The 25648-nt window shown below is 36.9% G+C and overlaps 2 protein-coding genes across 2 annotated transcripts in view; one reads left to right on the forward strand and one right to left on the reverse strand.

Annotated features, from left to right (window-relative positions):
* Positions 1 to 56: 56 nt before the first annotated feature.
* Positions 57 to 11977, reverse strand: LOC135213317 (uncharacterized). The gene is made up of 4 exons (XM_064247298.1): positions 11904 to 11977; positions 7853 to 8526; positions 4454 to 5580; positions 57 to 4278 (listed from the first exon to the last, which is right to left on the reverse strand). The coding sequence occupies exons 1-4, from the start codon at positions 11975 to 11977 to the stop codon at positions 4228 to 4230; spliced, it is 1926 nt and encodes a 641-aa protein (XP_064103368.1). The 3' UTR covers positions 57 to 4227.
* Positions 6106 to 25648, forward strand: part of LOC135213049 (calpain-D-like) — a 104784-nt gene continuing 85241 nt past the window's right edge. The window contains exon 1 of the mRNA XM_064246880.1: positions 6106 to 6197. The gene's annotated coding sequence lies outside the window, so the exon portion shown is untranslated. The remainder of the gene's footprint in view (positions 6198 to 25648) is intronic.

Genomic DNA, 25648 nt, shown 5'->3' on the forward strand with positions numbered 1-25648 from the left:
ACACAGTACTGTCATCATCATCACTTAAACTTGCTTGTCAGGATGAATAAAGAAACTTATATTAAATAATTTTATTAAAAAAATATCTAGCTAACATTATGAAGCTGGAGGATGCAGGTTGAAAAATATGGATGCTATTAGGCTTCTAATAATTTAAGATATAATATTAAGACTTCATTGATGCAGTATGTGAAATTTGAGTGATTGACATGGTAGTGAAGACCTATTAACCTTCCTGTATTAGGTTTTAACTTAAGCTTTCCAAATACTACATACAGTTCATAGATTTAGTGCTTGGAATTGTTAGGTGATTGTAATGAAAGTTAGGACATTTTCTTTGAATTAGGACCTTTTTTAACTTGCATTATTTGAGATGAATACATAATTGCCAAGGGAATTAAGAATGTTTTGGTTGAAACATTTCAAATACCATCAACAATTAGTATTTGTCTTTGATAAGGAATCTAATTACTGTAATGTTTATGTATGTTTAAACCTGGAAGGAAATTATCATTACCTAACTGGTCATAAGTCACAACTATGCATGTCAAGTAGGTAAGACAATTTATAGGAAGGCACAGTATGTCTTCTCCATATAACAACTTAGACTATGACTAATGATGCATCAAGGCATTTTTGGGGGAATTAAAGGGATGAGAATAGAGAATGTAATATTTCTTGAAGAAAAGTTGATATTTTTTAACAAAGTTTTGTATTCATTGAATCCGTTCTTTCACCCAACTGTTAAGCACTGTAACACTAAATAAAAGGACATTTTTAGAGGATGTCAAATATATAGATGTCGTCTAAATAGTTGATAAGTTCAAGTAGTATTTTTTTGTAGTTAGCACTTCATATTTTAATAATTTCAGACTAGGTATGTGATTGCTTCTAATGTACCATGCACATATATGTAAAATTAAAAAAATAATAATTTTTGAACTATTAATTTTTCATACATACAGTACCTGCCATTGCCTTAGATAGCCGTATACTTCAGTTCAGATTCTCAACTATTGATCCCCACTAACTAAAGTGGTCTTGTCTCCATTGGTGCTGAGCTTTACTTTTGGAAAACCTTTGCATCCAGTTAGAGAAGAATGATTAGAAAGCTCTGAGTACCCAGTGGTTGTTATCTAAAAAACATGAATTTGCACAAAAGAGTATTTTTACAGAAACAAATGATTGCCGCAGAGAACCTAATGTCCTTTTATGTGATGAGACATATGGAATACAGGCAGTCCCCGGCTTACGACGGGTTAGGCTTACGACGTTTCTAGGTTACAGCACTTTTCAATTATATTTATCAGAAATTATTTCCAGGTTTACGACATATGTTCCAGGGTTATGATGCCTCCAATGCTGATCTGGCAGAAGAAATATGACTCCAAAAACGCAAAATAATCAATATTTGACAGTTTTTTTTGATGAAAAATTCAATAAGAATGCAGTTTACATAGTTTTTAATGCACCCAAAGCATTAAAAGTAAGTTTTCTTAGGATTTTTGACGATTTTCAGCTTACGGCGATTTTCAGCTTATAACACGTCTCAAGAACGGAACCCCCGTCGTAACATGGGGACTGCCTGTAGTTATGGGTCATATGATGTGATCAAATAAAAATGTATTGTATCCAAATTTATCAGCAGTCCATCATAGAGAGTAGAAGCATTCATACATTTTTCCAGTGGCAAAACTTGCAGCTGAGTAAATCTGTCTCAGGAATGACATACGTACTGGGCAAAAAGGGAATGGAGAATTTGATCTGAGGATCAGCTATAATTTTGGAGCAATAATTTGCATGGATAAAAGCAACAAGGGTTGGCCAAAGATAGGATAAGCAGAGAAGTCAGTAATTAACTTCCCAGCAGAAAATGGAAGGCTTGGAAGGAAGGTACGTATTACATGCTTTAAACGAGGCCTTCTTTAGGTAAGAGAAAAGAGTAGGCTGCCATTTTCAGGTCACCATACATTTTACTTGTCTAATAAATTATGCCTGAAGATAGTACAAGTAACTAGAGTTAGAACCTCATGAGCATGAGATTTGGGAGAGTGAAGCCCTCGATAAATACAATAGAATGTATACAGTACTCGTAATGTCTTCTCCAGACTAGCAGGCTACAGTGTTTTGGAGGCTTAAATGTTGGTGGCTGAAGGAGTAGTGGCAAATTGGTTAAGACAAAAATTTACTTGCAAAAGCTCATAAAAAAAACTTCATATGGTGCAAATTGGTTCTATGTAATAGCATCAAATTACTATTCAAGGTGTGAAAGGTATAATTAAAACTTTTTTAATAATGAGGGTAAGAGGGACAAAGAACTGATATACTACAGAGGAAGGTCTCTCACTGCCCAGTAGCAAAATCATTATCATCATTAGTGAGTGTGGGTAAATGGATACACTTAGAACTGAAGTGAAAGGATAAGGCTGTGGATGGTTTGATGTGAACTCATAATTCTTTATACAAGTGTAGATATCTTGAAAACTTTAAGTTACTTTCAGACTAGATTAGTAGTCGTGATCTTAACCCTACAAGGAGTAATTTTGAAACAGAAACATTTGAAAAAGACAATTAAGGAAGCAAGAACTGAATCCATCTCCACTCATTCCAACCCCTTACTACATTTAGAATGAGCAAAATTATTGTACTGTAGGTTGTGTAGCAAACTGAGCAATATGTTATAATGCACAGAAAGTTTTTTGAATTGAATGCAATTTGTGAATGTCACATGAACTGCAATAAATTCAAAGTTTGTTATGATTTCAAAACTGGCTTGTTTGTTGCAAATGATCGTTAAATAAAGTTATGTACATATTTATAGTTGGAAGTGCACTGGGAGATTCCCTCCTCCATCTATATTGTATGAATCTGTGTTAGACCGTCTCCAGAATAAATTCCACAAAGGAAACTTTATTTTATTTCTCTTTCGTTTGGGTGGTTTTTGTTTGTATGCATACATATTTAAACCATACGTTTCTCCCTGTGTATAAGAACCATACATGTTCGTTACCTGTGTGGGTGCTGAGTAGTACATGTTTCCTTGCACAAGTTTAGAACCTGACATTGGTCTTGTGTCATACATGTTTAGGATAGGGGAAGTTTGGTTAGAGCTATACATATCTTGTGTTGGATTTGTGTCTGATGGTTCTAAAAGCCCTGCGTCTATTCCAAATTCTGTACCATTAGTCTCAGGAAATGATATGGAGGTTTTATTTGTCACAAGTTGTAATGGTGCTGGAATAGGTTGAAAATCTTCTGTTGCAGAGTTCGAAGACAACTCCTTTCCAGGGCTGGGATTAAACTTAAGTCCCAGATTAGACAGTTGTCCTTGGTTTTCAGTGTTTGTGTTTGTCTTTCCATGACTTCCTCTTCTAACACTACCATCATTTATTTCTTCGGCAAGAATTGACTTTTTTGGTGTTGATTGGGGGCTTTCAGGAAAGAAAAAACTTCTGAGTGTGTTCCTGTCTTTTGAACTGATTTCTGAAGGCAGTGGTAGTGAAAACTTTAATGCTGGGGGACGTGTTGAGAAAAATAATCGGAGTAGGTCAGGTGCCTTCTGAAGTTGTTTTCCATTTATGATTGTTTGCTCTGTAACTCTAATTTTCTGAAGGTCTTTTAAGGAAGTTGGTCTTGTTACCTGCTCACTTCTGTCAATTCCATTTAATACATTATTGGTTGTAGGTATGCTTGGTATAGTAGTTGTCTCTGAAGTTTCAATATGTAATGAGTCTGCTAATAATCCCTCATTAGAAACTGTTATATCTAAGTCTTGTGAGTCAGTTGTTGTTGAAATATCAGCATTAATTGTTGATTGAAAGTCAGTCATGTCTAGTGTTGTAAATTCTCTTGGCAGGCTTTCCAGTGTTGTTAATTCTGTGACTGATTTCGGTAAGTCTGTCTCATCTGTCGCGTTAGGTGACAGTTCTATAACTGAGTCTGTTGTTTTTTCTGTAAGTATATTGTTGGTAGTTACTATTGATGTCATTATGGTCATAGCAGAAGATGGAGTGCTTGTGTCTGTTTCTGGGAAATTCAGAACACTTACAACTGTTGTTAATGGTTGCTGAGTGCCCGTTGATGGTTCTGTTACTCTTGGTTTAGGTGGAACAGACTCGGATGCTGTAGTAAGGGTTGGTGAAGATTGGGCAGTACTGGAAAGAGTTACGGGGATACCAGTGCTGACTGAGGTGTGGAGCTTTGGATTAGAATACATAGAAGCAGTGGTCAGACCTTGTTGTAATGAATCCTCTTCTTCTTCTTCTGCTTCCTCTTCAGCTGGAAAAGTTGGTGGATAATAAGTAAAAGTTAGTTTGGGTGTATTAGTTATGGATGTGTGTACATTTGGTATCTGTGAGCTGTAGTGCTTTTTTGGGTCTAAATCAAACAGGAAAGGGTATTCTCTGGGTAAGGGAGTGTTGGGAAGATCTGAAGAAGGAAACTCATCACCTACCGCAATTCTGGAGGCATCTTCGAAGTACTCATTATATGGGAGGATTGGATCAAAGATAAGAGGATCTACATCTTCAAGGGATGGAAGGGGAGCTGGCAATGGGACTTCATAACTGTCTTCAGTTAACTCTGGGGGAGGAGGAAGGGGAGGAGGGACAGGGACTGAATCTTTGTAGTGTGTGGTGTGATAAGACGTTTTGGGTAAGGGATGATCTTTATTGTACCTGTGGTGATGTGGCGGTGAATATGATGCGGGTGTCTCGTATTTGGCCTTGATGAATCCATGAGGTGGTGGTGGATCATACAGATCGTCAGCGACAATGTGTACTGGAGGAAGTTTGCTGATACTGTGCTCAAATGATCTTGAGCCCTTTTTGTATTCGTGCTTTACTTCTTTTATTGGCTCTTCGTATCCCGGATGGTAAGCTTTAGGAAGATCATAGTATTCTGGTTCAAAGTCATCTTTTCTATCATATATTTTTACACTGTATTCATATGTGGTGGGAGCAGGATGATGATATTCAGGCTCAGGGATATAATAATCTTTTTTATGATGGTGCCCCTTGTGTACGATCACTGGTTCATGGTAAACTTTAGGTGGTGGAGGAGGTGGAGGGACATAGTCATGTTGAACCTTAGTTTCATGGTAACTCTTTGCGTGATATACGGGAGGGGCATAGTGGTGGCCCTTTTCATGTTTGGGGAGTGGTAGAGGTGGAGGTGGTGGAGGATAATGCTCGTGTTCTTCCACGTATTTGATATCATGGACAAACTTTGGCTTGTGGTAGCTGGGTTCATGGTAGTCTGAGGCATGATAGTATTTGGATTCTTTCTCATAGTGGTAGTAGTCTAAAGGAGGAGGGGGGTGAGGAGGAGGAGGATAGTATTCAGGTGTTGGATGGTATTTCAGAGGAGGATGAGGATGGTAGTGTGGCTCTGGGTGGTATACAGGGGGTGGGGGAGGAGGAGGAGGAGGAGAATGGTAGGGATGATGATTATCAATGAAATAATCAGCTTCTTTGTGCCGCTGAACGATTGTTACGAAAATTGGTGCTGATGCAGATTCTTCAGCAGTAAGTTCAGGGGTATGAGGTTCACCTGTTGCCTCTTCATCAGCCCCTTTTGTACCTGAAAAAAAAGAATAAGGATCACTTTAATTGGAATATGATGTAATTAAAATAGTTTTCTTTTAGCTTTAAAAAGTAATTGTAAGTTGCTTGAGGAATGCAGCTGTATTGCAGTAAGATGTGGCTATACATGAAACATGAAGAAAGGGGTTCATATGATTACCCAGAACTGTCAGATTTAACCATCCTATTAATGTTTTGAAAACTTATCTATTAAATCATAGATAAGTAGTAGTTTCACCATTAAGCCATTGAATGCTTTTGCTAAATATAATTAATTTTGCCAAACTCAATATTGGTTCTGCATGAAGTTTAAAAATCTGTAAAAGCAAGTTCAAATTTTTTCAAGGCTGTGCACTGTAGTTTCTGAGTTTAGTTAGTAAGTTCACACTACTCTCAAGGTCTTGTTTTTTTTACCTGTCTATTGGATATTTTTTAATTCATAAAGTCAGTTCAACCACAGAAATAATAGAATTTATAAAATATAATTTTTGTTGGACTTACACATCCATGTCTTACATTCCAGTTACTTATGGTATACTAACAAGTGCTGTTTGGAAATATTTTAAGTAGAAGAGGTACTGAATGACTGGCAGGATTTGTATGGTATCCCACAAGGTACGTCTCTTGGTTCTTCAGATTTTATTGCATTTTTATGAAGGTTAATGGAAAGTTGCCTTGAGTTGTCAGTTGAAATTACTTTCCTCCAGCAAGGAGACTAAGTTGTTGTTTAGTGTCATATGAGTAGTACTTGAATAGTCTTGGCCCTAATGAAGTAGTCGTAGGGGAAATCAGCAGTAAAATAAACTTGCATATCAGGAAGGACAATTTTGTCTTAATTGTGAGTTCTATGTATATTTGCCCCTCATTTTTATACTAATATAGTTCTTTTTTGTTTTTTTTTTATTGTTATTATACTTATGTGAAAATATTGAATGTGTATATATATATATATATATATAGTGTGTATATATATAATATATATATATATCATATTATATATATATCTTATATATATTATTATATATATATTTATATATATAATGTATATATATATTATACTATATATTATATATATATTTAATATATATATGTTATATATATATGTATACATTATCTATATATATATATAATATTATATATATATATATATAGATAGAACGTATATATCACCAGCTAAAGCCGCAGGTAATGCTCTAAAGGAAACGACCGTTGCCAAGTACTACTTATGTGTATTTGTACCCCAAAGAAAATACTTTTCACTGTCTTTGCTTTTAAACACTACTTTGGCTTCAGCGGTTTTGCGTGTAGGACCTGTCTTTTTGTATACTGGAATAGTACCAATAATTGAAATGAGACTGTTTCTGCGGTATATAATTTGATAATGCAAATATTTTGTATGATAATGAAATGCCATTTAATGAGTTTCGATTTTCTGGTCTAAGTATATCATGCTTTCCAAAGAATCATCCCCCCTCCCCGACGTTCCTATCATCCGCATACTCTATTTATCAATAAAATTTCTTGTTCAACTACCATGCCCCCTTTTATTCATTAAGTGACACAGAATCCAAACTACTTTCCATTCCTGAGCCGTCGGCAGCCCTTCTTATGGCGTATAAAACGCTCGCTCCAAATTGCCAGGATTGACTCCGTAGTTTCTCAACGTGGAAGTGCTCTGACGCTTTTGGTCAGGGAAGAGCGCTTTGTCCGCGTTTATGGTGTGGGTTCCAAGATCATTACGAAGGGCCTTGTGTACCTGTGGGACCATCTGCTGTCTCATATTCTTACCGCGGGGTTAATGGAATGTTATGCATACACTCGGCCTAATGGAATCTCGTGAGCGGAACCGAACATACGTCTATATGCGTTCTCTCTTTCTTTCACCCTGTCGAAATGGAGAGTGAGTAACTCATGTTATGGCAAATTGAAAATAAAAGGAATTTGTATATAAAAAAATATATGATATTGGAGATAACAAAACGAGCAAAGGAGAAATAGAGCGAGATAAGGAGCCGTTTCAAAGGGAAATGCCATCTATTACTATTACTAATACGGTTATTTATTATTTTTTAAGGGTTAAAAATAAAATGCATCATTTCGTCCGAGTGGTATACGTAGTGTTGGACTGCTTATTGTAAGTGGTCTTTAAAGGGGAGATTTAACACTTCAAAAGTAATAATGATATATAACTCATACAAAAATTAACTCTCAAAGATATTTGGATACAAAGTATTAACGTCGTTAGTAAAACGTGTCTGTTCTTAGCCTACTTTGATATGCTCCTTCCTTGTTATTTGTCCAGTGAGTCACTCTGTCTGTTCCTCCGTCTTGGAACCGTCTGTCTCTGCGTTCTGTCCGTCTGTTCATCTGTGCCTGTCTTGGTCTCTGGCTTTCCGCACTTTGATGGTCTAGTGATTTATACCTGAAGTTACTTGGTAACACGCCGACTTTCAATCCGTAGTACAGACTTCTCTTTAGACGTTTTTCGTTATTTATGAATAAATTAGAAATCTTTTCAAAAAACGTATCTTCGAAGTTGTCTGGGGTAAGATCGTGTTTGGCAAACGGCAGATGCGATTTGAATTCGTTAGACCCAGTTCTGTCGGTGGCCTCGGTTCTGTTTGGTGGCGTTTTGGCGCCAGGAAGAATTTCACCTCCCATCGGTAACGTCACGATTTTTGCAGTGTTTTCTGCACGACTTTCCCCAAGCTGTCTAGCGAATGCCCCGTCTTCGTCATATTTGCTGTCTGTCAGTCCGTTGGTGGTGTGTCTTCCGTCCGTCTGACACGGGAGAGATTTCCACCAACCAGTGTCGATTGCGGAGGTAGTCAGGGAAATGTTCTCCACTTCGAAGTCATCGAGTTGTGGGAGTTTGTCTGGCTGTTGTTGTTGTCCTGTAATAACAATATCGTTGTAATTATGACTTGTATGAGCTAGGAGAGTTCTACCTCATAAGTAGTTAAATTTTTATTGGAAACCTTTGCAGCATAAAATATACGCGAATATTTCTTAAGACTAAAATTCTTAAGTGGCTAAATTTTGATTAGAATACTTTACACCATAAAATATAGGCGAATATGTCTTATGACTATAAAGTATCTTTAAAAAGACAGTTGTTAAGATCAGAGTTTTGTCGGTAGTTCTGAAATTTCATCTATTATTAACCATAATAACTCTGGAGTGTTACTGTTCATATTTTCTTTATTCTCTGGACCTTGATCTTAAGTAATTTTTACGTTCTAGAACACAGCTTTGATAGTTGAATACCCTTGGGCTATGATGAGGAATGAAATTTCCAGTACAATACTTATTTCATTTCAGCGTCGCTTGCGCAAGAGTATATATAAAATTTTTGAGAATTGTTCTCATGCTAAAACAGTGAATGGACAACTTACAATTTGTGTAAATATAACTCCGGATAGAATCTAGTGTATGCGGACTGTACGATCGTTATCCGTAGTATTGAATAATTGCTAGAATACTTTTAGACGGAAAATACTCTAAAGGGGCATTTTTCTGATCCCTGGGAAGATACGTCATTTGTGTTTTTCATTCTAAGTAGAAGCGAATGCTAATATTGAGAGAAAAGTTAACCGAGAATTAATTTGGAAGATTGAAAGTATCTTCGCAATACCGCTTTTATAATAATTATTTCGTTTGCTTATTCGCACTGGAAAGTCAAAAGGGCACCAATTTTTGTAGAATGCTTCCCGATATAGAAACACATGGGTTAGTTAAAATCCCTTACATAGAATGGTTGCAATATACAGGCGCTATTTGACAGCCGAGAACAGAGCACCAAAATCAGGAAAATGTGCATGATTGCTTCCTCAATAGAACAGCAACTTAGGGAAATCAATAATACAGTGACAATGATACAGTCCACAGTTCAGTTTATGACAACCTAATCTGCTACCATATGACTCACTAATAGACGCACAGATGTTGATATCAGCTGCCATTGAGGAAAGGTTTAATGACCTTCGGTTAAGCAGGCACGATTGCAAGGCTGTAATTGATTGAACATCCGCAAAGATAGATACAAAAATACAGTAAATACAAAAATGCAAGTAGACTTCACTCGTATCAAGATAATTTTTAACGTATTTATCAGTTTGGTTCTACATCTCATCAGGGAAGCTGATGCGATGTAGAACCAGTATTTTACGCTTTTAATTCTTTATCAAATGTGATAGAAAACTACCGCAGTCTTGTTTACTTAAGATCCACCCCTCCCTGTTAAGGAAAATTTTGATGTTTGACGATTGAAATGTTAATGTGGGAAATGAAGTGATTTGTGGTACAGAAAAGTCAAGAACGTCAGATAAAAAAAAAAAATAAATAAATAAAATAAAATAAAAATAAAAAATAAAAAAAGTATATTTTTAGAGGAAAGTGAAATGACTGAAAAGAAGATTTTTAAGTTACGAAAAAAGGAAGTGGAAAAAGTGCGGCGGAAAGTGAAATTATTAAAAAAGTTGGTTATGTTTCAGAACAAAGAAAAAAAATTGCGGTTGTAAAAAGTAAGAAACAGGCCCTCGGTTACATGTCATTTTTATGAGCTGAGTGTAAAACACTAACCGGCAATGAACACTAGTTTTAAATCTTGGCGAGTCCTTGTAGTCATTTGAAACACATGTTCGCTTCTTCACTGTGGTGGAGAAGCGAAGAGCAATTGACCGGCTACACTTTCTAGGCTTATCCTCACAGTTCAAAGACACTTGAACAGTACTGAATTCGATTATTTAATTGAGGAACGTCCATTATGTCCCGTGTGCATCTTAATATTGGTACCATCATTTTTGTGCTTTTTCGTAGGATTTGTAAGAAATTTGTTAGTTAACTAGGAAGGAATGAATGAAGCTTTATTAGCAAAGGAAATGGATCTAGCAATCTTATCCTGAAGTACTTGCTGGAATATCGAAAAGACACAATATATGGTACATATGTCTGTTGAATCCAAGTGTTGCTAGATTTGGTGTAGACTTATGTTGAACTTGGAGGCATATAACCTGAGAATCAGTTTTTATTTTCCTTCTGTATTTATTTACATTGGCCTTCTTCAGGGTCATTTTTGTGATTCATTATTGTTATTCATCTTCCTTTTCCTTTCATATCTGTTTTTAATGAAACTTGAAGTAGGTCAATTTAATAGATGAAAGTTAATAAGTCACTACTATAGTGATTACATTTAAATACAGTTGCGTGATGTCAGCGTCAATTATTGTCGGTTTATTTTCATCAGAACAGATGCAGCTGAAATATGTTGACTAATTATTGTTTTTTAGGTTGGAATCAGCTCCATTACCAGACAACAACAACAACAACAACAAAACCACAAGCTTGAAAATTTGTTGGTTATTCAGATCGTTGAGTTTTGAATATTTCAGTGGTGATGTATTTTTCCGTAATACTGTTATAGGTCATCCATTAGATAAAAAAAAAAAAAGATGAATTTTCTCTCTCTTCTTGAAGATTTAAGGCTGCTCGGTTCGGTCCATCATGTTTAAGCCCTATTTTTTTTTTTTCATACTGTTTTCTTTTAGTTTGTCTGTATATTACCAAGTTTTATATATTTATTGTGTGTGTGTGCGGTTATGAGAGAGATAGAGAGAGTCTTGAGGTTCTGCAGAAACTTATTTACAAACCGTGTGAAGTTGCAGGCCCTATTTACAAACCGTGTGAAGTTGCAGGCCCTATTTTCCCGCCTACCAGTGTGATTGCCTTCGCTCTCATGCAACTATACTACAGTTGTCAGGACTAGTCAGTATTTTGTTATATTTACCTGCTTGATCTTGGAAACGAATAATGTCAGAGTTCATGTTCAAATTCAGAAAATGACCAAGGTTAACTCGCCAATAAATATATGTTTATTTGCTAAATTAATTAGAGGTTTTCTGTGTTGTTTATGAAATGGCTAGACACATTCGGTCCAAGGAAGTGAGGCAGTTGAAGATTGAACGAGCTAGGCTTCCGGCCCTGGGAGAGCGTTTCTTTTCTGATTGACAGGATGAGGATGGCAGTTATCCTATTTCCTGGATTTCTCAGATAGCAGTATTTTAAAGCTTCATAAATTCTTTCTTCATTGTCGCAAGTTGGGAGTTTTGTTATAATTTCAATAATTAATTTGTGCGCGTGTGTGTGTTGATTTAGGGTCGTGGAAGGCTTTGTATATTTTAGCATTATATGGACCAAGTTTTGCTTGTTTTATGAGGGCAATTTTTGAGTGCGCTCTCTTTAACAACTTTGTTATGCAACTGTACATTTAGAACAGTTATTAATATGTAACAAGAATATAAGATTTAAGGCGTAAGAACTTACGAGCAAGCACTATTAACATTTTGCAAGTTCCTAATGGTGTTTCCACCTGGTCCCAGCATACTGGCAGTCTGCATTTGGTCCGGGAGAACGATTGTGGTTTCTGAGATAACGTATTACATGCGACGTCTTATTGCTAGAAAGCTTTTATGCTTTTGATTGTAGACGAATAGAACGTTAATGGGATGTGATAGGTCTATGTAATTGCGAAGGGATTGGTAATTGTTAGCTAGCATGATATGGAAGATGAAAGTTGCGATAGGAAATGTAGGCGCATGTTTTTTTTTTTCAGCACCTGCTGTTATACTGCTTCTAGTAGTACTAGCAGTAATAGTAGGCTGGTTAATATAATAGAAGCACTGGTTATCAGATTGCTGTAAAGGAGCAAGTATTTGGTGTAAACATTCGTAAAATGGAGCTATTTTCAGCCTGCTTACTTTAGAGGAATAGACTCTGGTACTAAACATTATTGCAAACGACCTCTTGAAACAGATTCAGTTTGTGGTCGTGTAGAAAAATAGTCTTAGGTGTTTAACCTCTCAGGTCTTTTACTTATGCCTGGAATTGCCTTTGGAATATGGATACTACCTGCTACTCATCTCTTGTCTAGCGCGCGAAGTGACATGGAAAAAATCACCCCAATTGTTGTACTGAAAGTACAATGCATCCCGTCCGTTCCAGAGGCAAGGTGATTACATTTATTTTTCAGAAAGAACAACAAACATTATCGTAACCCTTTCACCTCCCTTCTCTGCGTTACCCTTCCTCCTTATCTTCTTGTACCCCATCCCCCCCATCAGCATCCATTCACCCTGTCACCCGCTGAATTTATAGGAAGACACCAGATGGATGACTGTGAAAGTAAAGGCGAGCAACAAACATCGCTGTGATATCGTGTTGGCATATCTCCCCTTTTTTTTCTTTTTTTTAAAGATATAAGTGTCTTTTAAGGTTTTTTTTTTTATATTTGCGTCAATTAACTTTAATCTTCATAAGCCATAACACGTTGTTGGAGTTGAGGTTTTCTGTGAGAGGAAGTAATTGTTATTTTTTTTTTTTTTTTTATCCTTCCGCACTTTTTTCTGTCCGCCCTCAGATCTTAAAAACTACTAGAGGGCTAGAGGGCTGCATATTGGTATGTTGATCACCCACCCTCCAATCTTCAAACACACTAAATTGCAGCCCTCTAGCCCCCAGTAATTTTTATTTTATTTAATGGTAAAATTACCTATAATCGTGCGTCTGGCAACGATATAGGCCAGGTCACGATCGGGCTGTGGTTAAAGTTTCATGGGCCTCGGCTTATACAGCATTATACCGCAACCACCGAAAGATAGATTTGTTTTCGGTGGCCTTGATTATACGCTGTACAGGAAACTCGATTGCGAGGAAGAAACTTCAACACGTATTTACTTGTTTTTTTCTGTAATTATATATATATATTAGATATATATATATATATAGATAGATATATATATAGATATATATATATATAGATGTGTTGATGTATGTATGCTTTTAGTGTAGCAGACAGCCCTCATTGATCGAAAATGGCGTTTGTTATTAGAATGATTGACTGAATTTTTTTGTGCCAACTTTCCAAAGGTACAGTTATTTCGCCTCCATAGATCGTTAGGATATATATATATATATATATATATATATATATATATATATATATATATATATATATATCTTATGTGATTGTGAATAAGTATAAGTATATGATATTGTAAGAGCGAACGACAAACATCACGATCGAGAAAATCAGAATCACATAGACTCATATCAATCGACGCCATCTAATGACGCTCTCCAGAGCGGAACAGAAACCATCCCGATTCCTTCTAGACTCTAGACTCTAGAGCCATGACGAACAGATGTCTGTCACCAAAAGTCGGCTAGTGGTGGATTGACAGATAAATTGGGCAACCAGCCTCTTCTGCTCCCTGTTCTCGCCCGTTCACTGGAGTTACGTTTGTCACATGTAGAATTTATGGTAGTGTGTGTAGTAATTCAGAAGTTAGACGCAACAAGCGTGTGCGCGCACACACAGACGCACTTGAAGACGAACAAAGTACCTGCTGAAAATATGTTTGGGAGAGTGTTAAGCTCTGTTAATAATATTAAAAAAAAAACGTAGATTATACTACGTAGTATTACACATTCTCCTAGACCTAGGTAATGCATAGCGTTTTGATATTTCATGCCCTTGTAACATTTGTTCAGCAATTACGGTTACCTGCAAACGCCTTTTCAACGGTTTAAAACGCGCTCTCTAAAAATAAGGTTCCTTAATGTCAAGATTTCCAAGCTACTCTGGGAAACTTGACGAATTGTAAGTCGCGTATTGAGGACTGCACCATTAGGCGCTTTCCAAAGTCACTAGGAACGGTTACCGTAGAGTCAGTATACACCTCCCAAGGAAATGTAAAGTTCTTTTGTAAGACTGTTTTTGCTGTTAAAAATACGTCCTAAAGATTCAGATTTGGTATCGTTGCCTCACGGAAATTGTTGGTGTTGCTCCCCTTGAAATTACCCCTAATTGAACAAACATGGAGGCTCTACAAGTTAACACACCTTTCACACGTTATTAAGCGTTGGTGCTGCTATAGTAGGTGGTCTACCTGCGTGTTTCTACGCTGTTTCGCCGTGTTTAGTACTAGCCCGTCAGGGGTCAAATGTCCCTAAGTGCCTATTACCACATTTGATCCCCGAGGCTGGCATAAGGCCAGCTTAATCTCAAACAACAACAACCCTTCGTGCTACTTTAGGGACATCTGACCCCGACGGGCTAGTACTAAACACGGCAAAACAGTGTAGGAATACGCAGGTAGACCGAAGTGTCTTTGAAGTGAAGCTTACAAAATATGGCTACTTATTGAGCTGTTACTTCTGCTTAGTAATGAGGATTGGAGTTCCGACTTCAAAATTTGAAGTTTTACTAGTGAGCAACACACATTATTATCTCAGAATTAGATTGTGATAGCTTTAAGGCATCGTGTATAAAAAAAACACATGAACGTATTATGTACTGCAACTTTCAAATGTTTGGATGATGATAATAGATTATATATATATATATATATATATATATATATATATATATATATATATATATATATACGTACACGTTTGTGTGTGTGATGTGTGTGTTCGTATGTGCCTGAGCACAGTATGTTCATGTAGATTGTATTGCTAATATACTATATGTACTATATGTTGTAGAATAATTGTCTTGCTCTCCTGTGTAATGGTAATATTTATTACGTATTGAAGTCCATTTACTGGCCCTAACCACAAAGTTTTTTTTTTCAGTACAAGGGCACAGACTCCAATTTGACGAAAGAAAGCTTTCTCATTAATCGACTATTATTTCCTGGTGATTAGTGTCTTATTTAAGCCAGTTTATTTATTTCTTTTGAGTTTATGGTCAACTGGTCTGTAATTTATACATATTAAGGGTTCAGAAGTTAATACATTCTTAGGAACTATATTTATGGAATTAATATTCGTTTATTTAGTCGTCTGTTGCATCACTATGCTTGTTTTTATGACTAAGAGTTTATATTTTCTTATTTTTACCTAAAGAGCTCTCTTCTTCCTCTTCCCTTTTTAAGGCTTGAGCAGTGGTTCAAGTCTTTATACGTAAAAGCGTGTTTTCGTGTGTAAGCGCTGAAACCAACAGCAGCAACGTTTACAATACCGCCGGCCTTCTGTTTAGCCATATGAAGTAACGCTGGGTCTGGTCAGGACACGAATGAGTGACCAGACACGAACCTCTGAGAAGCCAGGGGCATGCGTGAGGTTTTCGTCAGCCGCTCTCCCCCCGAAACTTAACCTAAACACGAAAGAATGACACCTGGAACCACAGCGAGAGAGAGAGAGAGAGAGAGAGAGAGAGAGAATGTCACCGGAACTCTCAATAACTTGGTTCGCCCTGACATGCTCCGTACCTCGGTTCACACTGGCTGTGGCTTCGCTGTCGCCATTAGACTCGTAGACCACAACTTAGCCTAAACACGAAAGAATGACACCTGGAACCACAGAGAGAGAGAGAGAGAGAGAGAGAGAGAGAGAGAGAGAGAGAGAGAGAGAGAGAGAGAGATGTCACCGAAATCCTCATCAACTTGGTTCGCCCTGACATGCTCCGTAATACTTCAGTTCACTCTGGCTGTGGCTTCGCTGTCGCCATTAGACTCATAGACCACACGGCAAGCGAGGTTGTGTAGAGTTTAGAGGCTATCTGTGTAATCGTAGATCGTCGGGCCTATGGTCCATGTCTTATTAAAATATTTAAGTATGGGTAATTCATTAAAACTCTCATTTGACCTTTGACTTACGTATGTTTTTAAAGTAAGCCTATTGTCTGTATGGATTGTCGTAAACTGATAACGTCCCACGGTGATTTTTTATGGTCCTATTTTAATTTACCGTGGTTTTGTGAGCTATCCACTTAATTAGGGTCCTTCGTTTAATGCCTTTTTGTTAATGATTTTATAATTACATAACTGATCTTTTGTGTAATCATTAGGGCGAGTAATAATAATTAAACCTTTGAAAGTAAAACACGTTATGTATTTACGTTGGTTAGTTAAAAGCATGGAGGTCATTTGTCTGCATTCTTGTTATTTATAACTGAGAAGTTGATGTTTGTGTAAGTCCGGAATTAAATAATGATAGTAAAAAAACGGAATAACGAAATAGAAAATAAAGAAAATTTATTCCCATTATTTTCGACTTCAGCCCAGATCTCAAGTACCCATTTTCAATGGCGATCGAATTTATATATAAAAAACGCACCCAAGTGATAACATTTTTATTACGCAGCTAATTTTAATTTAAGTTTTGAGGTATATCGTTCCTAGCGGAAATCAAACGTACATTGCAATTTTCGGCTTATTCCTTCTCATAATATGTAATTAGTAACGGTTTCTTTTGCAACATTACCAGAACGTTATATTGCATAATTTTGCCATTGCTGCTTGTCGGATGATGATGCAATTATGTAATTACCGCATATTACATGGAAGATGGTAATATATAATATATATATATATATATATATATATATATATATATATATATATATATATATATATATATATATGGTTTGTGAGTCCGTAAAATTACAGTAACGTAAACAGACGATGGAAGAAAAGTCCATCCATAGGTTGGTGTGGGAAGTGATTGCTTGGCGGGTGTTGTGTGGTCTGGTCTTTTGGTGTAATTAGGGTATTCATACATTTTTATTAACGTTCGTAGGACAGAGAAGAAACGACTGTTTTCTAAGCTTGTGTACATTTGTAATTGCAAAGGAGATGGAGCTTGCTTTTAAACAGGTGCTTAGAAAAAAGTTTTATGCAACTGTGGAAGAGAATGAACACGATATAGGTGGTCCATTCTTCTCTATCTTTGCCTAAGACTTTTAATTGATTTTTTTTAGTAATGCATCCAGAGTATTGTACTAAAAATGCTTATGCTCAAATACTTCTGGTTGTGTATTGTGAAATTTGTAACCAGGGTAGAGACTTTTTAGATAAAGTCTGGAAAGATTTCTCTCTCTCTCTCTCTCTCTCTCTCTCTCTCTCTCTCTCATCAGTTAGCGGATCATTTTTACAGTTTTTTGGTAGGCTTACCACAGCTATGATGATGTAATTCAAGATAAAATTTGTTGGAATTTTCGGAGTTTCATAATTGTAGGATTAGTCGACCCTGTCCTGAGTTAAATTATGGGCGTTAATGGTTGTGAACTCTTTGGAGAAGTATCGCCTCCTATTCGACAGAGGAACCACCCTTGTTTGAGGTACAGAGCCGGTACCAACAATTAAAAGAAAAAAAAGACTCGGCTTAATTTGGAAAGTGAAACTTCCTTAAGTTAAAAAAAAAAGAGCACTCCATTAGTACTATTACATAAACCACCACGTAATAAATAATAATTTCCTCAACTTTGTCTTCAAGTCCATTCTAAAAAAAACTCGACACAAATCCTTTCCTCTTAAAACCTAAGTATAATAGCGATACATAAAACTACAAATGGTTAAGAATACCACTCTTGCAAAATACAGTTTTTATTAAATAGAGATAATGCAGAAACCCACAAGATGACTCGGCCATTACTAAAACAAGATTATGATACCTGCGGTCGGTCGCTTCAACCGCTAATGTTAGCGAACCGTGAGCACCCTTGGCTGAGAAACCAAGAGCTTTGTATTTTGCCCCAAAGAAATATTTGTTTATATTCGGTGTTTCTTTTGTTATTCTGCTTTTTCCTTCGTACGAGGTTTTTGCTGTTAATTATTTCGCATTTCAGTGGTAATGTCTAATATGTTGTTTTTATAGCTGGTGATGTGCATTATAATCGGGTTTGTAGTTGTTGGTGATGTTTCTTTCCTAATCCAGGTTTCATATAGTTTTTGGTGATGATTTCTTGTTTTCTTAATCAGGTTTATATAGTTGGTGATGTTCTTTCTAATCAGGTTTATATAGTTGATGATGTTCTTTATAATCAGGTTTATATAGTTGGTAATGTTCTTTGTAATCAGGTTTATAGTTGGTGATGTTCTTTACAATCAGGTTTTAGTTAAGGATATTCTTTATAATCAGATTTGTGGTTGGTCATATTCTTTATCATAAAGCTCATAGTTGGTGATTTTTTTTATATAATCAAGGTTATAATAGATGATATTCTACATAATCAGGTTTATAGTTGGGGATATTCTTAAGCAAGATTATAATTACTGATATTCCTTATAATCATGGTTATAGTTGGAGGTATTTTTTATAATCAGGTTTGTAATTGGTGATTCCTTATAACCAAGAATTATGTAATAAATAAAGATCCACTAGTTATGTATATTATTAAGATAGTATTTACCAAAATACAAAATTTGATCAATACGGTCTTACTCATAAACGTACCGTGGATTTTTACTTATTTCCAATCACAGTATAGTGATTGTTCTTCAGGCTATATTTGGTGATGTTCTTCATAATCAGGTTTATAGTTTAGTTGGTGATATTCTCTATAATCAAGGTCTTATGTTTATTGGCTAGATTACCCTTGTTTCAGCTCTACGCGTTGTGTATGTAAGTCTAATTTTGCTAATATTTTGTTAATCAGTAAATTACTCAATATGAAGTCATTTGCAGTTGAAGTTAGCTGGGGAGCTGTATAAATTTGACATTTTAAGCGCACAAGACTGCCTAGGGGAGGGAGGTTAAGACAGTTTGGAGACTGACTAGCCCCAAGCTTTAGAACATGGAAATTTAGCAGATGGTGGGACGATTATTTTAAACATTCCGACATTTGTTGAAATGCCATTTAGAGAGTTCGGGTGCTCTGGGACACCACAGTCTCTCAGTTTTGAAATAGTATCTCCGGTTAATTACGAATAGTTAATTAAAAAGAAACTTTGCAATAATATGATATTCCTGCTTTCGCCACAGTTTTTTGTATTAGTATTATTCTTTTCATTTATTTGAGTAGAAGCTCAGTATCAGGGAGTTCGTGGTACAGAATAGAGCCAGTTGCCTTTCAGCGAGTGTGTCTTTGAGGGCAGAACGCTACTCAAGGAGTAATATAAGAAAAGGGAGAAGAAACCAAATACAGTAAAGATGAAAAAGTCAGAGCCTCATAATTATTGGGCCACCAGAAACCATTATCAAAGTGAGGTGACCTTTCTTTTTGTGACGACTGTTCATATCACTCTCCTTTCAAGTAACTTTGGTGCCTATTCTTGCTATAGTGAAAATATCTAATGATCTAGAAGTAGTTAATTTAACCTTTTAAAGAAATACGTGTTCAGTTTTGAATTCATTTCTGCTCAGAGGATAACCGGAATACCTCGATTAAATTTTGCCTTTTAGATCAGGAGTTCGCGTCCTTGTCTTTGATTCGTTTTGGATGTGGAATCAGATTTTAAGTACAACCAGGCACCCTTCTACAGACAGCGCCTCAGTGGCGTGGTCGGTATGGTGTTGGCGCACCACCTGGGTGGCCGCGAGTTCGATTCTCCGGCATTCCACTGAGGGGGTTAAAGATGTGTATTTCTGGTGATAGAAGTTCACTCTCGGCATGGTTCGGAAGTCGCGTAAAGTCGTTGGTCCTGTTGCTGAATAACCACTGGTTCCATACAACGTAAAAACACCATACAAACAAACAAACCCCTCTACAGATCCGATGGAGAGGGAACTGACGGAAACGACAAAACACGGATACCAGTCATTAGTCATTAATGAAAGAGATAGATTCTACTCTTGAAGGTATAGGGAAAGTTCTGGGAATCGGGAATTTTGTTTCTAAGACCTGGAGGTGGAAGCGATGAAACTTATTTGTCCTGCTTCCTTCAATCTCTTCCGTTTTCAGATTTAGTTTCAAATTTACTCCTTCACTCATTTTTTCTAAACGTTATGGCATTCACTCATTTTTCCGTGGTACATTTTGGCCATAGTGACTCTAAAATGCATTCAGGTATAGTCTCATGGAAATTGGCACAAAGGGAAAGGAATAATCTGGCCGTGTGTCCTCTTGACCTCAATCTATTTTGTTTTCAAATCTAATAACAAATTTAGTAATTTAGTTATGCACTCATTTTTCTCTACTGAACGATTGCCTGTATCGTTCGCAAAAACATTGTGTATGGGCTTGTTTGAATGCAAAAGTGGGTGAAGCTTCGTGTCTGAACGATCTCGGCGGGAATCTGTCACGACCAGGTTGCGTTGCTGGCTTGCGACTAGAGTCTGTCCTACACAGGTCGTTCAATGTATGGGTTGATCTGCCGATATAAAGCTATCGCGTGCGTCTGTTTTAGAGAGGAATGTCTTTCCGAGACAAAACCTTTGTTCAGATGACGGAAGACATAATCTCTTATAATTAGATAGTTTCAGTTATGACGACCGCACGGAATCGTCGATAAGATGACGATTTCCTTGGGCTACTGTTTTGGGACTACGTTACTTTCGTTTTCCCAATACATGACTCGTATACAGCTGCACTTGGTAACTCGCGCTTTGACGAAAACATGGATATATGGCCCCGGGTAAGACGGAGGTTAGCTGAGAGAGAGAGAGAAAAGGTTGTTGTATGTAGGTTTGTGTGTGCGTGTGTGTGTGTGTGTGTATGGTATAATAAGACGAAAGTACTTAGGGTCTCATTGTTTCACTTTTTGCTTCATTATTTAAAATCAAACATATACATACATACATACATACATACAAAATCTATAGATTATATGTTCTAGTATATAATAACATATGCATATTGTGTGGTGGTATATACATAATATATACATACAACATACTATATATATATTATACTAGTATAATTGTATATGCAATATGTGTGTACATATACATATAAATATACATACATATATATATATATATATATATATATACATATAGGCTACACACATACATAATCGTAAAATGTATCTTGTTTGTTGAGACTGGTCAACACATGAAGCGAGAGAGAGAGAGAGAGAGAGAGAGAGAGAGAGAGAGAGAGAGAGAGAGAGAAAGGACGTATGGATATGTCAACAGTAGTGAAGAAATCTTAAGGCTATTACTACCAGGTAAAACGAGAGAGAGGACGTATGGATATGTCAGCAGTAGTGTAGTGATCCTAAACCTATTATTATCAGGTAATACGAGAGAGGGAAGAGTTACAAGGAGTTACACGGACTAGGATGTCTCAAAGACTTATTATTCCATCCCGTATGATATGTCATCAGTAATGAAGAAATCTTAAGTCTACTGTTATCAGGTAAAACGAGAGAGAGAGAGAGAATGAGGATGTATGGATATGTCATCAGTAACGAAGAGATGCCATGGCTATAATTACCAGGTAAAACCGTTGCCTTACTTAGGTGTTGCAATGTGGCTGGCCTATGGCGGGATCTTGTGGTACTTTCGGCGTTTGGGTCAGCATGGCTCGGCTTCCGTAACATTCTATCGATGAGTCAATCCAGTGGATAACGTAATAATTGTCACGGTATATCGCAAGAGGCTGTCTGTCTGTTTCAATTGATTCGTTGGAATAGTTATTAATAATTAGTGACTGTTACCACAACAATGTCTGATGCTATTAATACCTTTGTTATTACTGGTACCAACGATGGTATTATTAGTGTTATTTTTTATTAACATTATTATTATCATTTCCGTACGTTTCTACCTTGAGTTCTGCCCTTTATGAAGTAATCCCCCTTTTTTTTCTAATCTAAGTTTGCTATAGTTTCACCGACTCATTGTTGCCAAGATCAGGATGTTTCTCATTGAATTATTTAATTGTTTCATCTGCAAAGATGATCTCTCTCTCTCTCTCTCTCTCTCTCTCTCTCTCTCTCTCTCTCTCTCTCTCTCCCTATCTATCTATATCTATCTTACAAACACAGCAATGTAGTACATAGTATATATATATATATATATATATATATATATATATATATATATATATATATATGTGTGTGTGTGTGTGTGTGTGTGTGTGTGTGTGTGTGTGTGTGTAATATGTACGTGTGCGTGTGTGAACACTCAGGCATGAATATTGCCAGCACAAGCACGCTGTCTCGCACACAATCTAACAGCGAAGTTAAACAGCAATGTTATGGAACGCTGTTCGTCAGGAGACCATTTTCGTTTGGCAACATCTGTGGACGTCGGTCTTGTTGCCTACCTAGTCTCTCTCTCTCTCTCTCTCTCTCTCTCTCTCTCTCTCTCTCTCTCTCTCTCTTCCCAGAATTGTATACGCACATTACGCAGGGAATTAAACTAAAAATAAATCTTATCTGGCAACAATGTATCCAGATGGAATTTACTTAGCGTTTCTCGCGAAGGAGCAAGCCCGTAACGCCATCTATATTCTCGAAAGGTAAAGTCACTGATTCATTAGTACTAAAGAAAGTGGCGATTGCGTGTTCCCCGCCAGTTACGAATGTCGTATACCTACGCCGTTCCGTTTCGCAACTGTGAACACATACATCGCACACAAACACTCGCCAACCAGGAAACAGTCAGGTAGTAAAGTAATACAAAATATAACCATTCACTTGAATCAGTAGGTTACGTCCGCTAAAATAAGACTACGCCAATTTTTCTTTTTTGTGACGACGGCGTTTTATTCTGGACAGTCATGGCTGTATGTCTTTTTCCCATTGAAAATGAAAGTGTGATTTTTATTTTCATATTTATGAATGATTCACAAGAATCAGTAAATCAGTATGAAGATTTTAAAATTGTGATTACGTAGCATTGCGTATGAGGCATCTCGCGCGTAAAAAAGTTCATAATTACCTGCAGACAAAAGCTTTTCCAATGGTGATGAGGATGTTTTGAAACTATTTGATAACTACCTAGTTTAACAAGACTGTAATCGTGGGTAAACGCACTGTTAATTCTCTCCATTACAAGCAATTTTAATAGGTCTAAGACTCACTTAATTAAACTTAAACTCTTAGCAGTTATATCCTTAGGACTTTAGTCCTAAAAATATAACTGATGGCTTGTTATCTGCTACCTTAGAAAGACTCTCTCTCTCTCTCTCTCTCTCTCTCTCTCTCTCTCTCTCTCTCTCACCGCGTCTCGGGGCCGAGTTGGACACAGCCCATATCTGACGAGCGCGCCATATGGCAAAGCGCGCTGTCATCTATTCATTGTATTGATACGCATTGATTTTTTAAATTATTGAGAAATGTCAGAATATTGCAGCAGACATATCAGGCAATTTATGTTGATATTTTATTCCTTCATCTGCCATACTTTACGTTCATGATGAATGAGAGAGCATTTGAACATTGCGCAGCAAGACTATACAACAAAATACCGCCTGGAATGAAGATCATACAAGAAAGCAAATTTTAAAAAAGAACTAAAGACTCTTCTGTTCTGCAGGAGCTACGATGCTGATGAGAAAACACTAAAAGGCAATCATAAAATATATAAGAAGCAACTCATTTGAAAAACGTAGGCTACATGAGCGCCTGCCATTCTCAAAGCCTGGCGGGCTGGAGTTCGACAGGAAACATATTTAGAATATGTTTACTCTTCTTCGTCTTGCTGTAGTAGACAAATACCCTATAAATTCCTGCACTTTCTGCCAAGGATAATATTAGTATCTACTATACATTGTCACAGACTGTTGTCCATTTGCTCAAGCTATATTATTCCCGCCAACTTTTGCGCATCTCGACTTCCGATTCGCGGTCTACGTTCGGTCCTTTTATTGTGTCCAAGTAGTGTTCATGTGTCCATTGGTAAAGTTTTAAATAGTCTCTCTCTCTCTCTCTCTCTCTCTCTCTCTCTCTCTCTCTCTCTCTCTCTCTCTCTCTCTTTTCTTTTCTTTTTGTAGGCTAATGTCATTCCGGTTTCTAAATAACGGGTAGTTCTTTTAGGCAAGATCATATGTTTTGGTCTCTCTCTCTCTCTCTCTCATCTCTCTCATCTCTCTCTCTCTCTATTTCTCTCTCTCTATCTCTCTATATATAGATAAGATATATATATATATATATATATATATATATATATATATAGATATATATATATATATATATGTATATATATAAGCTAATACCATAGGAAAATGATAAATCCAAGCGCTGTCGTCTTTACAAAGACATTTTGTCAAGGAACGACCAGTGTGTCCTGGGAACGACACGACAATGTCTTAGTAAAGACGAAAGCGCTTGTATTTCTGTCTTATCATTTTCCTGTGGTATTCGCTTATTCAATGAAGTCACGTGCATCTACTTTGATTTTTAAGCATATATATATATATATATATATATATATATATATATATATCAGGAGTAGGTGTTAAAACGAATGAAGATATGAAGGCAAATGAAAACCTGGAAGAATGAGAATTGGATATACTACGTAACATGGAAGAGTGTACGTTGCATCATCGTATGATTGTTTTTTTAATATTTCGGGTATAAGGGTTAGAGGGAGGGTAGGGGGGGGTTGGTGTTCTGAGAAGAGGTGAGCCACTGTGTAAGTAGGAGGAGCTAGGGACGGAACAGGAAAAGTGCAAGGAGTTGGGAAATGTCTTTTAGCGTCTACTGCAGCCAAGGTAGAGTGGGATGAGAAAGGACTGTTTGCCAACTCTCCTATAAGGAAGTGAAGAGTGGGGATGTTGGTTGCAAAAGCATCCCTACATACATTAAGCCACTCACCTCTTTCCTTGACATTCTTGTGCTTCTTGGTTGCTTAGCTCTTTTGTTCCATTTTTTTTTATCCCGTCGGAGTAGTGTCGTCAGTGCATCTCACGTGGTGCATTGTAAGCATTACTAAAGGTTTTTGCAGCCACCTTTCAGCTCCTATAGTAGATTCACATCAATAGTGCATCTGATGTCTAGGCTAGTTCCCTTACGACGCTCCTGATTCGTTGTTGATAAGCCAGTCACAGGGCTGGAAACTCTGTCTCTCTCGAGAGTTCACAATGGGTAGGATCTATGTTCCACCTCTCCTGAGGGAGAGGTGGAACATACATCCTGCCTATCATCTATGTGAACTCTCAAGAGAGACTGAGAGTTTCCAGCCCTGTGATTGGCTTATCAACAGCCAATCAGGAGCATCGTAAGGGACTGGCCTAGACATCAAATGCATGGTTGATGTGAATTTACTATAGCTTCATCCACTTTTTAGCCTTTTATTTTACCTCCATTCCTGCCTCCTTTCCTCAGTCTTGCTGTCCAACCTCTCTGACTTTCTTCTTAGTGCAACTGGAGTTTTCTCCAAATTCCACA

This window comes from Macrobrachium nipponense, chromosome 42, assembly GCF_015104395.2.
Source record: "Macrobrachium nipponense isolate FS-2020 chromosome 42, ASM1510439v2, whole genome shotgun sequence".
NCBI classification, from domain to species: domain Eukaryota; kingdom Metazoa; phylum Arthropoda; class Malacostraca; order Decapoda; family Palaemonidae; genus Macrobrachium; species Macrobrachium nipponense.

Coding starts and splice junctions, on each gene's coding strand:
- LOC135213317 (XM_064247298.1), bottom strand. CDS start 11,977: ATGCAGACTGCCAGTATGCTGGGACCAGGTGGAAACACCATTAGGAAC. Junction 5,581..7,852: donor CAAGGAAGGAGCATATCAAA/GTAGGCTAAGAA, acceptor CTTTTTTTTCAG/GTACAAAAGGGGCTGATGAA. Junction 4,279..4,453: donor AAGATGCCTCCAGAATTGCG/GTAGGTGATGAG, acceptor CAACTTTTCCAG/CTGAAGAGGAAGCAGAAGAA.